Genomic DNA, 12,279 nt, shown 5'->3' with positions numbered 1-12,279 from the left:
AATGGGGGTGAAAACCAGGAAGAGGCAGTAGTAGCGTGTGTGGAGGAAGAGGAAATGGGGGTGAGAACCAGAAAGAGGCAGTAGTGGCGTGTGTGGGGGAAGAGGAAATGGGGGCAAAAGCCAGGAAGAGGCAGTAGTGGCGTGTGTGGGGGAAGAGGAAATGGGGGCGAAAACCAGGAAGAGGCAGTAGTGGCGTGTGTGGGGGAAGAGGAAATGGGGGTGAAAGCCAGGAAGAGGCAGGAGTGGCATGTGTGGGGGAAGAGGAAGTGGGGGTGAAAACCAGGAAGAGGCAGTAGTGGCGTGTGTGGGGGAAGAGGAAATGGGGATGAAAGCCAGGAAGAGGCAGTAGTAGCGTGTGTGGAGGAAGAGGAAATGGGGGTGAGAACCAGAAAGAGGCAGTAGTGGCGTGTGTGGGGGAAGAGGAAATGGGGGTGAAAACCAGGAAGAGGCAGTAGTGGCGTGTGTGGGGGAAGAGGAAATGGGGGTGAAAGCCAGGAAGAGGCAGTAGTAGCGTGTGTGGAGGAAGAGGAAATGGGGCTAAAGTGGGAGGCGCTCTCACAGCGAAGATGTTCACGCCCTGGGTAACACTGGCTCCTAGGAAGTCCTCAGAAAACGAAAAGGAATCCCTTACGGTATTTTAATAATCATGATCTGTTTCTGCTTCTGGCATGACAGAGTAATGGTAATGGACTTGCTCTCTTGACAGAAACAACTGTGAAACTGAACAGAATATACAAGCACCTCAGTGTACGAGGGGTGCACAGAATACTCAATTCTTGCTGTTTCGGGCATTGAACGGGCAGCACGGGGCTCTGGTGTTCGAGCAGAGAGGCACGCATGATAAACCCCACAATGGCTCTGGCCTTCCGCCTGGGGTCTCTCTTCTGGTCTTGGCTCAGAATGGTGGCTCTCAGGCAGATACTGTATTAAAGATCCAGGCTACTGAAATAGCTGGTCATTTCAGCGCGAGGAAGGAGAGAAGAGGAGGCTTCATGGTAAGAGCAGGGGTAACAGTGTTGTGTAGGTTCACTCTGGGTTGTTGGCTGAGGGCTGGCTGCACGTGTACAGAGTGAGACTGCCCGTGAGGCTCAGCACGGACTGCCCACTGTAGGGCCAGCCACTGACGTGCTAACGGTCACGCAGTGCTAGGAGTTGTTAGAGGCCCCAGTCAGCCTGAGTGAAGAGACCCCACTGCATACCTCAGCCACCCTGTGACAGCCACATCTTAGCAGTAAGGACTGTGTCCCTACGTAAGGGCCACACCTTAGGGCGGGGTTCAAAATGGAAATAGAACTTCAGAAAGAATTAGTCCAAGCGCCACAGGACCAAGAGGACCTGTCAGGAATGTACCCGCCTGCAGGACAAGCTCAGTACCTCTAAAGGAGCACAACAGCCCAGACTGCAGTGTGTGATAACAGTGGCTAACAGACAGTCATACATTAGGGGACAGTAAAGAGTCAGAAGTTGTGAGCTATACTTAAATGAAAAAAGCAGGGCCTGACTTGTGCTGGAGCAGTGGATCAAGTGTCGACCTGGAACACTGAGGTCGCTGGTTCAAAACCCTGGGCTTGCCCAGTCAGGGCACATACGGGAGTTGATGCTACTCCCCCCCCCTCGCGCCTCTCTCTCTCTGTCTCCTCTAAAATGAATAAAATAAAATAAAAATAATTTTTTTAAAAAAAGAAAAAAGCGCCTGACCAGGCAGTGGCACAGTGGATAGAACGTCAGACTGGGATGCTGAAGACCCAGGTTCGAGACCCCGAGGTCACCAGCTTGAGCGCAAGCTCATCTGGCTTGAGCAAAAAAAGCTCACCAGCTTGGACCCAAGGTCGCTGGCTTAAGTAAGGGGTCACTCGGTCTGCTTAAGGCCCGTGGTCAAGGCACATATGAGAAAGCAATCAATGAACAACTAAGGTGTCACAACGAAAAACTGATGATTGATGCTTCTCATCTCTCTCCGTTCCTGTCTGTCTGTGCCTATCTATCCCTCTCTCTGACTCTCTGTCCCTGTAAAGAAAAAGAAAAGGAAAGAAAAAAGCAGCTAGTAGAACCTGAGGTGACTTTGAAGTTGGAATTAGCAGGCAGGTACTTCAGAGGTGCTACTACAAATGTGTTCAAAGAGTGTAAGGAAAAGGTGGATGAAATGAGCAAATGAGAATCTCAACAGAGAAATGGAAATTATAAAAAATTTACTAAGTGGAAATTCTAGTATTAGAAATTTTAGGCCCTGGCCAGTGGCTTAGTGGATAGAGAATTGGCCTGGGGTATGGACATCCCAGGTTCGATTCCTGGTCAGGGCACACAGGAGAAGCGACCATCTGCTTCTTTTCCCCTTCTCTCCCTTTTTTGTCCCCCTCTCTCCCCCTTCTCTCCTCTTCCTCTTCTGCAGCCAGTGGCCCTGGGCACTGAGAATAGCTCAGTTGATTTGAGCTTCGGCCTCAGGTGCTAAAAATAGCTCAGTACTCAAACATCAGCCTCAGACAGAGTTGCCGGGTGGATCCTGGTTGGAGCTCATGAGGGAGTCTGTCTCATTATCTTCCCTCCTCTCACCTATTAAAAAGAAAATTGAAAATTTACTGGATGATACAAAAAGTGGATCAGAGACTGTATTAGAAAAGGTTAGTAGACTTGGAGATTCATCACTAGAAATGATCTAACCCAGGGAAATGATATTAAAAAAAATAACAGTACCTTGGTGCCTTGTGAGTAATACCAGGAGGTCTGCATATGTGTAATTGAAGGCCCCAGAGGAAGAGGGAAGAAAAGAATGGGGCAAAAGAATAATTTTTGGAGAAGTAATTACCAGAAATTTCCCAAATTTGGTGAAAAACCTTAACTGACATATCCAAGAATCTCCACAAACCCCTGGCAGAATAAATATAAGAAAAACCATACTAAGCCCATCAGAACCATACTGCTGAAAACCAAAATAATAGAGAAAATAGTAGAAGTTGAGAGAGGAAGAATGATGCATCATATACAGAGGAGGATGTGGTAGGGATGATGGCTGACTTATCCAAATGCAGGTGCCAGAAGACAGCAGAACAGCGTTTTTTAGGTGCTGAGAGAAAAAAAGTCTTAGAATTCTTTTTTCAGAAAGAAAAAGTACCTTCAATAATGTAGATAAAATAAAGATATTTTTCAGATTAAAAAAAAAACTAAGAATTTATTGCTAGCATACTAATGTATAAGAAATGCTGATGGAAGGCCCTCAGGCAGAAGATACATGATACCGGGAAACTCAGATGCTTAGAAAAGATGAAGGGAACTGGAAAGGGTTAATATATGAGGGGCTATAAAAGAATTTGTGTAATTAAATATGTATTTATGTATATACGTATAAGAATTGAAAACAAACCTGTCTGACAGTGTACTGTGAATATGTAATACACATGACTACTGTACCATAAAGGATGGGAGTGAATTTATGCACTTGTAAAGTTTGTACATTTAACATGGAGTGGTACTATAAGTATACTATACCAAGTTAAGAATGCATATTTCAACTCCTGGAAAGAGCTCTAAAAAATAACATAAAGAGGTATAACTAAAAAACCAATCATGAAATTAAAATGGAATTCATTCTATCTATCTACCTATCTATCTATCTATCACTTTCTGAAGTGAGAAGTGGGGGACGGCAGACAGACTCCTGCATGCGCCCAACCGGGATCCAACTGGCATGCCCACCAGGGGGCATTGCTCTGTTGCAACCATCTCCATTCTAGCGCCTGAGGCAGAGGCCATGGAGCCATCCTCAGCGCCCCGGCCAACTTTGCTCCAATGGAGCCCTGACTGTGGGAGGGTAAGAGAGAGACAGAGAGACAGGGAGACAGGAAAGGGGGAGGGTGGAAAAGCAGATGGGCACTTCTCCTGTGTGCCCTGACTGGGATATCCACACGCCGAGCTGACACTCTACCGCTGAGCCAACTGGCCAGGGCCTAAAATAGAATTCTAAAAGGTATTTTGTTTTCTCAGAAGACTGTAAGAAAGGAGGAAGAGGAAAACCAAGAACAGATGAGACAGGAAACAAATAGCAAAATGGTAGACCTGTTGCCAGCCATATCCATAAATTAAGTATAAATGGATTAAATGATCCAATTATAAGCTAGATTACTATATCAGACTGGATGAAAATGCAAGACTCAGTGTCCACAAGAGACACTTTTTAAATACAGAGATACAGGCAGGTTGAGGATAAAAGGATGTAGGCATAGTAGTAGGCATAGTAATGCTCCCTCCCCACCCTGATCCCTAGACCCTATGAATATGTGACCTTACATGGCAGAAGGGACTTGACAGATGTGATTACAGTTACAGTCCTTGAGATGGGGCACTCACCCGGGCTGTGCGTTGGGCCCAGTCTGATCACACGAGTCCTTCACTTGGTCTTAGCTAAAAGGCCGAGAAGCAACCACACACAAGTCCTTACAAGTGAGAAATCTAAAAAAAGAAAATGATAACTGTGAGATTCTTGATATGTTACTTAGCTTGATTGTGGTGATTATTTCACAGTGTATACATATATCAAAACATCAAGTCACACACCTTAAATATATACAGTTTTTTTACAATTATACTTCAGGAAAGATAGAAAAAAAGAAAAGCAAAAAAAGAAAATTTAAATATGACCAACTAAAGAGATAAGAGTGGAGAACTTTTCAGGCTGTGATGTGAAATAGGTGTTAGGACGGAAGCCGTACATAGCAGTGATGCTATGACTTCCGGTTTTGAACATGGAGGAAGGGGCCCTGAGCCAGGGGATGCAGGTGGCCTCTGGAAGCTGGAAAGGGCAAGGAGATGATTCTCTAGAGCCTCCAGAAGGAAACATAGAGCTTCTAGCACCTGAGATCTGTGTCAGACTTCTGGCTTACTGTTACCTTACAAAGCTAAGATAATCAACTTGTATTGTTATAAGCTATAAGTTTGTGGCGATTTGTTACAGCAGCAATAGAAAAGCAGTACAGAGTGGGAAAAGATACACCAGGCAAATAGCATAAAAAAGCTCAAGTGGCGCCCTGTCTGGTGGTGCAGAGGGTAGAGCATCATCCCTGAGCACTGAGGTTGGGCTGGTTCTCCAGGGTTTGTTGGCTCAATCCCCAGGGCATTGGCTTGACCCCAAGGCCGCCAGTTCAAGCCACAGTCAGGGCACGTATGAGAAGCAGTCAGTGGGTGCACAACTAAGTGGAACGAGTTGATACTTCTCTCTCTCTTCGCCTCCCCCTTCCTCTCGCAAAAGAAAGAAAGCGAGAGCAAGCTCAAACGGCTACATTAATGTCAGATAAAGTCAACTTAAGGACAAAGAATGGTACCAGAGATAGAGACATTTCATACTTATGTAGAACATATAATAGTCCTACACACATAAGTACCTAACAGGAGCTTCTAAATACACGAAATAAAAATTGACATAATTAAAGAGAGCTGTAGACAAATCGACCATCACCGTTGGAGACCTTCTTAAACCTTCCTCTCAGCAGTTGATAGAACAATTAGACAAAAACAAATAACACCGACGACAAACCAGTCAGGACGTAGAAGAGCTGAACAGCACTTGCTTCACCTAACTGAGGTTTTTGGAACACCTCAGCTCATTGCAGAATACATGCTCTATGTACACAGTGCATCCGCCAAGACAGCCTGCATGCTGGCCATAGAACAAGCCCATACATACCGAAGGACTGAAACCATACCAGGAAGAACAGAAGAAACTATACTAAGTGTGTATATACATATTTTAACACAGTAGAATTAAGTTAAAAATAAGTAACAGTAGCAAGATGTAGCAAAGCACCCGATATTTAAGAATTAAAATCTAAATAAACTATGGACAAAAGAAGAAATCAGGCCCTGGCCGGTTGGCTCAGTGGTAGAGCGTCGGCCTAGCGTGCGGAGGACCCGGGTTCGATTCCCGGCCAGGGCACACAGGAGAAGCGCCCATTTGCTTCTCCACCCCTCCCGCGGCGCTTTCCTCTCTGTCTCTCTCTTCCCCTCCCGCAGCTGAGGCTCCATTGGAGCAAAGATGGCCCGGGCGCTGGGGATGGCTCTGTGGCCTCTGCCTCAGGCGCTAGAGTGGCTCTGGTCGCAACATGGCGACGCCCAGGATGGGCAGAGCATCGCCCCTGGTGGGTGTGCCGGGTGGATCCCAGTCGGGCGCATGCGGGAGTCTGTCTGACTGTCTCTCCCTGTTTCCAGCTTCAGAAAAATGAAAAAAAAAAAAAAAAAAAAAAAAAGAAGAAATCACAAGGAAAAAGAGAAGGTATTTTGACCTGAAAGAAAATGAAAGCCGTCCTCTGTCAGAATTTGTGGTCTGCACCTTACACATTGCCGAAAAGGAAATGTGTATGTTCAGAAGCCTTTGAAGACACATTTTCAACAAAGTGCTTGCAGCTCTCCAGTTAGGACTGCTCTGTCTTTTGTACTGTTCTCTGCACGGCTGTTTCTTCCTCTCTCAGTAACAACATTCTACTGGACCTGTTTGCTAACGTGTCAGTCTCTCGCTTTCTGAACTGGAGAAGCCATTCTAGGACGGGGACTGTGTCTGAACTGGAGAAGCCATTCTAGGACGGGGACTGTGTCTGAACTGGAGAAGCCATTCTAGGACGGGGACTGTGTTCCCTTTGTGTTTTGTCCCCGGTGTCTAGCACAGCACCGGCTTCTGGGCTCTCCGGAAACGTTGACTGAAAGGTTGGGAATGAAGACCCATTGCACATGTGAGGAAACCGAAGCCCCAGGTCACTTGGTGAAGAGGTGACAAAGCCAGGTCTCCAGTGTTCCTCGGACACGTGCTGAGTTGCTGACTGAAAGAGCACCGTGTGAGAGAAGCGTCTCCCTAAAAGTAGTACAAAGTGTTTACCAGTGTGAACTGTTAAGTAAAATATGACACTAAAGCACCCTCGCTGAGTCTTCTTTTCTGGAAGATGGGAGAGGATACTTCTGAGCTCTTGGAGCTTTTCCTAATGGCCTCTGGGCAGCCATGTGCCCTGTCCCCCTCGCCTCCCGTAGGCCTGGGCCTGCCCCATGGCCCTGGCCGAGACGGGCTGTCAGGTGAGCAGTGGACGCAGCACCACAGGCTGGTCCCGCCTCGGCCGCGGCCTCTGCCCTCACCCTCGCTTCTACAGGAAGCACTTGGGGGCCTGAGGTTGTCGCCGTGGGGGGTTCGGGCCCCAGAGTGGCTCTCGGCCGCCCACGCTGCCAGGGCTCTGCACTGGGAGCCTCTTGTTTCTCCATTTTCTACCTAGCTTTCAGTTTCCAACTGAGGTTTGTTTCCCCTTTGTGTCTGGTTCAGCTTCCTTTTCCTGTTTGGTTAGAAGTAGAGTCTGAAAACCAAGTTGCTGCCTCCCAGGGGTCTGTGGTCCTCTGATCTGCATAGTCTGCTGGGAGTGCAGGACTCGCCTCTCCGGGCCCCTGTGCCAAAGCCGATCAGCATGGCCATGGTGTGAGTACTGGGACCAAAAAGGGGACAGAGGGCTGTCACAAGGAAACCTAGAGTCATAACGGAGAGCTGGAGGGGCCATAGAAACCCTCCCAGATGCCCTGTTGTACAGTGGGGAGGTCGAGGGCCAGAGCAGAGGGCGAAGGACTTACCCAAGGTCACACAGCAAAGTGTCGGCAGCTTGCTCTCTCCCCACGTGCTGGGCTGTCCACTACACAGGCCCGTGCCTCTTGATGCCTGTGGTCTTTCATGGCTTCTGTGCTGAGAGCTCTTGGACGTCAGACATCTGCCTTGTATTGTAGAGGGGAGCTGATCTCTTTGGGGGGTCGTGGTGTGGCTCAGGTGCTGAGCCTGGGTCCTGGCTCTTCTCTTGGCGATGGCCTGAAAACATCCAGGTGGTTTTCTCTAAATGCTGAGCACAGAGGGAAGAACTCAGGTTCCTTTTAAAACGGACACTTCATGGATTGTAATAGTGGGGTCCTGACCTCAGTCTGAGAGACTTGAACTGACGGGGCCACCAGTAACTGGGACTGTTGCCGGTTAGCACATGTGTGTGCAGCCTCTGGACACGGCTCTGCATGCTTAGCTGTGTGCGGTCTTTCTGAAGGTGAGGTGACATCTGACACGACTCTCCCCTGCCCTGCCACCCCGTGAAAGGTGGTAGGCGATAGGACAGAGTTTTACCTTCTGGCTTTGGGGTCTTACTTGATTAACTCATTACAGCTTTGTATCTTAGCATAAAATTGTAACTCCTCTCCTTAAAAAGTACTTCACGGTGTCCAAAGTGCGTTTTTACCGCTTTTCTCATCTGGTTCCTTTCACCCCGTTGGGTAGACGAGGACGTGCTGCCGCTATGGTTGGGTGGGTGGGGAGCCCCGCTTGGCTCTCACTCCGGGCCCCGTGGCTGGTGGAGGAAGGCTGGAGTGAGAACCGGCCACAGCAGCCTTGTCCAAGGGTCCCCAGGACACTGCACGGGCTCTCTGGACGCGTTTTGCCACGTTGTAGAAGTTGACGTTACCGTGAGTGGACGTTGCGCCCAGGCTCCTGGCGGGCAGCAGGGGGCTCTGTGGGGGCAGGGCACTCGGCCAGGCTGCGGGCTGGTGTGCACCTGCCTGGGTGCGGCCACCTTGCCTCCTGCCCCCTTTGGGACCTGCGCCCTGCCAGCCTGGTCACTCGCCTCAGCTTTAAAGCATTTCTGGGCACAGCTGTGGGGAACAGAAAACTTCCCATTTCAGAGGCACACAGACTTCCCATGCGGGTAGGGCCCCATCACCCACTGTCAGCAGGGACTGCAGAGAACGGGGTCAGAAGTCAACGGGAGGAGGCAGTGCCGTCTCCTCAAGGTCTTAAGTTGTAAAAATCGGAGAGATGCCCATCCTGAGAGCCCGCAGACGCCATGGCCAGGAGCTCGTCTGGGTTAGTGGTGCTTCAGGCGTCTTACCCTCCGCTTCGACCAGATTGTCTTTTTTAAGTACTCCTCGATACTTCTTTGAGGAAATCGTTGCATTGGTCTTAGTGATGAGTCTGAATTCTGCCAGCAACCAGCCAGTCCAGCTGTGAGGTGCACAGGTCAGGAGACTGAGGCCCAGAGTTGGGGCAGGACTTGTCTTCGGTGAGTGAATCAGGGACCCAGCCAAACCAAAGTCCTGGTTTTCTGTGCCCATCCCCTGCGCAGGGCTGGCCGCGCTCTCGGGACGGGTGAGGGATGTAGCAGCAGGGGACCCCACACAGCAGCTAGAAGACTACATCACGGGATAGTATATCTAGATCCCTGAGTCACCAGCGTGCCTGTGGTGGGGATACAAAGGGCCTTCGTACGTGAGAACGTGTCTTCTCAGACCCAGCTCTGGCCACCCATCAATCAAGAAACATTTTCTGGGCACCATGGGCTGGGCACGGGGCTTCTCTTGAGCACACGACATGGTTCAGCATGTGCTCACAGACATGACTGTATTCAGCTCTCACAAGAATCTTGAAGGTAGCGAGTATTGCTTGTATTGTTCCCATTCCGTAGAGAGGACACCGAAGCAAGGAAGGAGTAAGCGGGAGGGAGACAGCCTGGGGCCCGTGTCTCTGAGGGGAGCTCTGCTCCTCTGCCCCGCACGCTGAGTTGCAGCAGGTCCCTGCTCCGCGGCAGGGAGGGGACAGGAGGGGACAGGGAGGGGAAGACAGCTCCCAGGTGCAGAGACGTGGGTCCCAGAGCCACACGGCACAGACGGAACTGAGTGTAGACAGGCAGGGCGACCGGAGTTGAGAAGCAGGGCTGTCAGAAATGACTTCACAGGGAATGCAGGATCTCAGGGACACTCTGAAGGACGGGATGGTTTTTAAAAGGAACTGAGTGGGCATCCCAGTTAGCGTCACCCAGGGGCTGTTCTGGTGCCAGGGATGCAGAGGGTAACGGGACAGGCAGTCTTGTCCTGGAACTACCAGGGGACGGGAGGGAGCGGGAGCAGTCAGGAAACCAGAAACAGACACAGAACAGAGTCGAGCAAGGTGGTAGGGAGTGGCGGGGCCGCTGCCTGCCCAGTGCCACCGAGAGGACGTTTACTTTGTGAACTCAGTGATGGCAACACGGGCGGGGCACGTAGGGAGGGACGGCCGGCAGAGGTCCTGGGGCGAGGACAGGGTGGTGGGCTCCGGTCAGGAGCAGGACGGGGGGCTGACGCGACGTGAGGGAGACAGCCGCGGGCAGGACGGACAGGAGGAGGCAGGGCGGACAGGAGGAGGCAGGGCGGACAGGAGGGAGGCAGGACGGACAGGAGGAGGCAGGGTGGACAGGAGGGAGGCAGGACGGACAGGAGGAGGCAGGGCGGACAGGAGGGAGGCAGGACGGACAGGAGGAGGCAGGCCTCTGACCCGGTCAGCAGCCAGGCATGAAGTTCAGGGTTTCCTCAGAGTCACGGGGACCCCCTGGAGGGGCGTCGTTCAGAGGGAAAGGCGCTGACAGACGCAGCAGCCGCCCTGTGGCTGGGGTGGGTGGTCTGCAGTCCCCCAGGTAGGGGCACTGGCTGTCAGGGGAGGTGGGGAGCAGTAGTGGATCTAGGGGTGCCTGGGAGCTGTCGCCTCCGGGCCTGCCTGGTGGGCCAGAAGTAGGTGCAAAGGAAGAGATGAGTTACGCCTGCCCCAGGTGGAGAGCACAGAGGGAGGGCTTGATGCGAGCCTGCGGGGTGCGCGGGGGCCGTCGGGCGTGCTGACCCCGAGCAGAGCGGTGTCCAGTGCGTGCAGCCTGCGGGGTGCGCGGGGGCCGTCGGGCGTGCTGACCCCGAGCAGAGCGGTGTCCAGTGCGTGCAGCCTGCGGGGTGGGCAGGGGCCGTCGGGCGTGCTGACCCCGAGCAGAGCGGTGTCCAGTGCGTGCAGCCTGCGGGGTGGGCAGGGGCCGTCGGGCGTGCTGACCCTGAGCAGAGCGGTGTCCAGTGCGTGCAGCCTGCGGGGTGCGCAGGGGCCGTCGGGCGTGCTGACCCCGAGCAGAGCGGTGTCCAGTGCGTGCAGCCTGCGGGGTGGGCAGGGGCCGTCGGGCGTGCTGACCCTGAGCAGAGCGGTGTCCAGTACGTGCAGCCTGCGGGGTGGGCAGGGGCCGTCGGGCGTGCTGACCCCGAGCAGAGCGGTGTCCAGTACGTGCAGCCTGCGGGGTGGGCAGGCCAAGCTGGGCACGTGCCCTGACCCTCGCGTGCTGTGGGAGAGCTGTGTGAGCATGCGACAGGCCCGGGCCTCAGTGGAGGGCGCAGCGAGCTCGCCTCTCCCCTCGCCCGCTTGTCCGTATTGTGCGTGGTGTTTGCTTTCTAAAGCACTAGATGCCTTCCAGTGTATGACGTAACTCTTTTTTTTTTTGTATTTTTCTGAAGCTGGAAACGGGGAGAGACAGTCAGACTCCCGCATGCGCCCGACCGGGATCCACCCGGCACGCCCACCAGGGGCGACGCTCTGCCCACCAGGGGGCGTCGCTCTGCCTCGACCAGAGCCACTCCAGCGCCTGGGGCAGAGGCCAAGGAGCCATCCCCAGCGCCCGGGCCATCTTTGCTCCAATGGAGCCTTGGCTGCGGGAGGGGAAGAGAGAGACAGAGAGGAAGGAGAGGGGGAGGGGTGGAGAAGCAAATGGGCGCTTCTCCTATGTCCCCTGGCCGGGAATCGAACCCGGGTCCCCCGCACGCCAGGCCGACGCTCTACCACTGAGCCAACCGGCCAGGGCCTCTTTATCATTTTATTATCTGCCATCCATTTCTACCCTTCTAGAATTTGAGTTTCAAGAGGAGAGAGATTTTTGAGAAGCAATCAATGAACAACTAAAGTGCTGCAACTATGAGTTGATGCTTCTCATCTCTCTCTTCCTAGTGTCGCTCGCTCGCTCGCTCTCTCTCTCTCTCTCTCTCACACACACACACACACACACACACACAATAAAAAAACAAAAGAGATTTTTGTCTGTATTGCTCACTGGTATATCCTCACCAGGGGTCCCCAAACTTTTTACACAGGGGGCCAGTTCACTGTCCCTCAGACCGTTGGGGGGCCGCCACATACTGTGCTCCTCTCACTGACCACCAGTGAAAGAGATGCCCCTTTCCGAAGTGCGGCAGGAGCTATATAAATGGTTTCAGGGGGCCACATGCGGCCCGTGGGCCGTAGTTTGGGGATGCCTGCAGTCAATGCCTAAACCACTGCCTGGCAGCACACATGTATTACATGGCTGAGTTTAAGTAACCATTTACCCCTGGGGCTGCCCAGTGGCCTCCTGGCGTGGCGCCTCAGGGCAGTGGCCGACAGTGCTGCACTTGCTCTCGGGAGCGAAGGCGCAGGGGCCCAGGGCACTGCCCCCGCCCCACTGTCCTGCGGTCTCCCAGTCT

The 12,279-nt window shown here is 52.5% G+C and overlaps 1 protein-coding gene across 4 annotated transcripts in view; it reads left to right on the top strand.

Annotated features, from left to right (window-relative positions):
* The window catches only part of EVL (Enah/Vasp-like), a 146,834-nt gene that overhangs the window by 64,978 nt on the left and 69,577 nt on the right, over nt 1-12,279 (top strand). Inside the window, exon 1 of one of the 4 annotated variants that reach the window (XM_066276362.1) lies at nt 7,310-7,438. The exons of the other annotated variants lie outside the window; for them this stretch is intronic. Within the exon in view, the coding sequence (XP_066132459.1) occupies nt 7,428-7,438 (11 nt within the window). The 5' untranslated portion in view covers nt 7,310-7,427. Of the gene's footprint in view, nt 1-7,309; nt 7,439-12,279 lie in introns of those variants that run through there. 4 annotated transcript variants of the gene reach the window in all.

Source organism: Saccopteryx bilineata, chromosome 4, assembly GCF_036850765.1.
Source record: "Saccopteryx bilineata isolate mSacBil1 chromosome 4, mSacBil1_pri_phased_curated, whole genome shotgun sequence".
NCBI classification, from domain to species: Eukaryota; Metazoa; Chordata; class Mammalia; order Chiroptera; family Emballonuridae; genus Saccopteryx; species Saccopteryx bilineata.
Note: the sequence above shows the minus strand (reverse complement) of the source record. Positions and strands in the feature narration are given on the sequence as shown.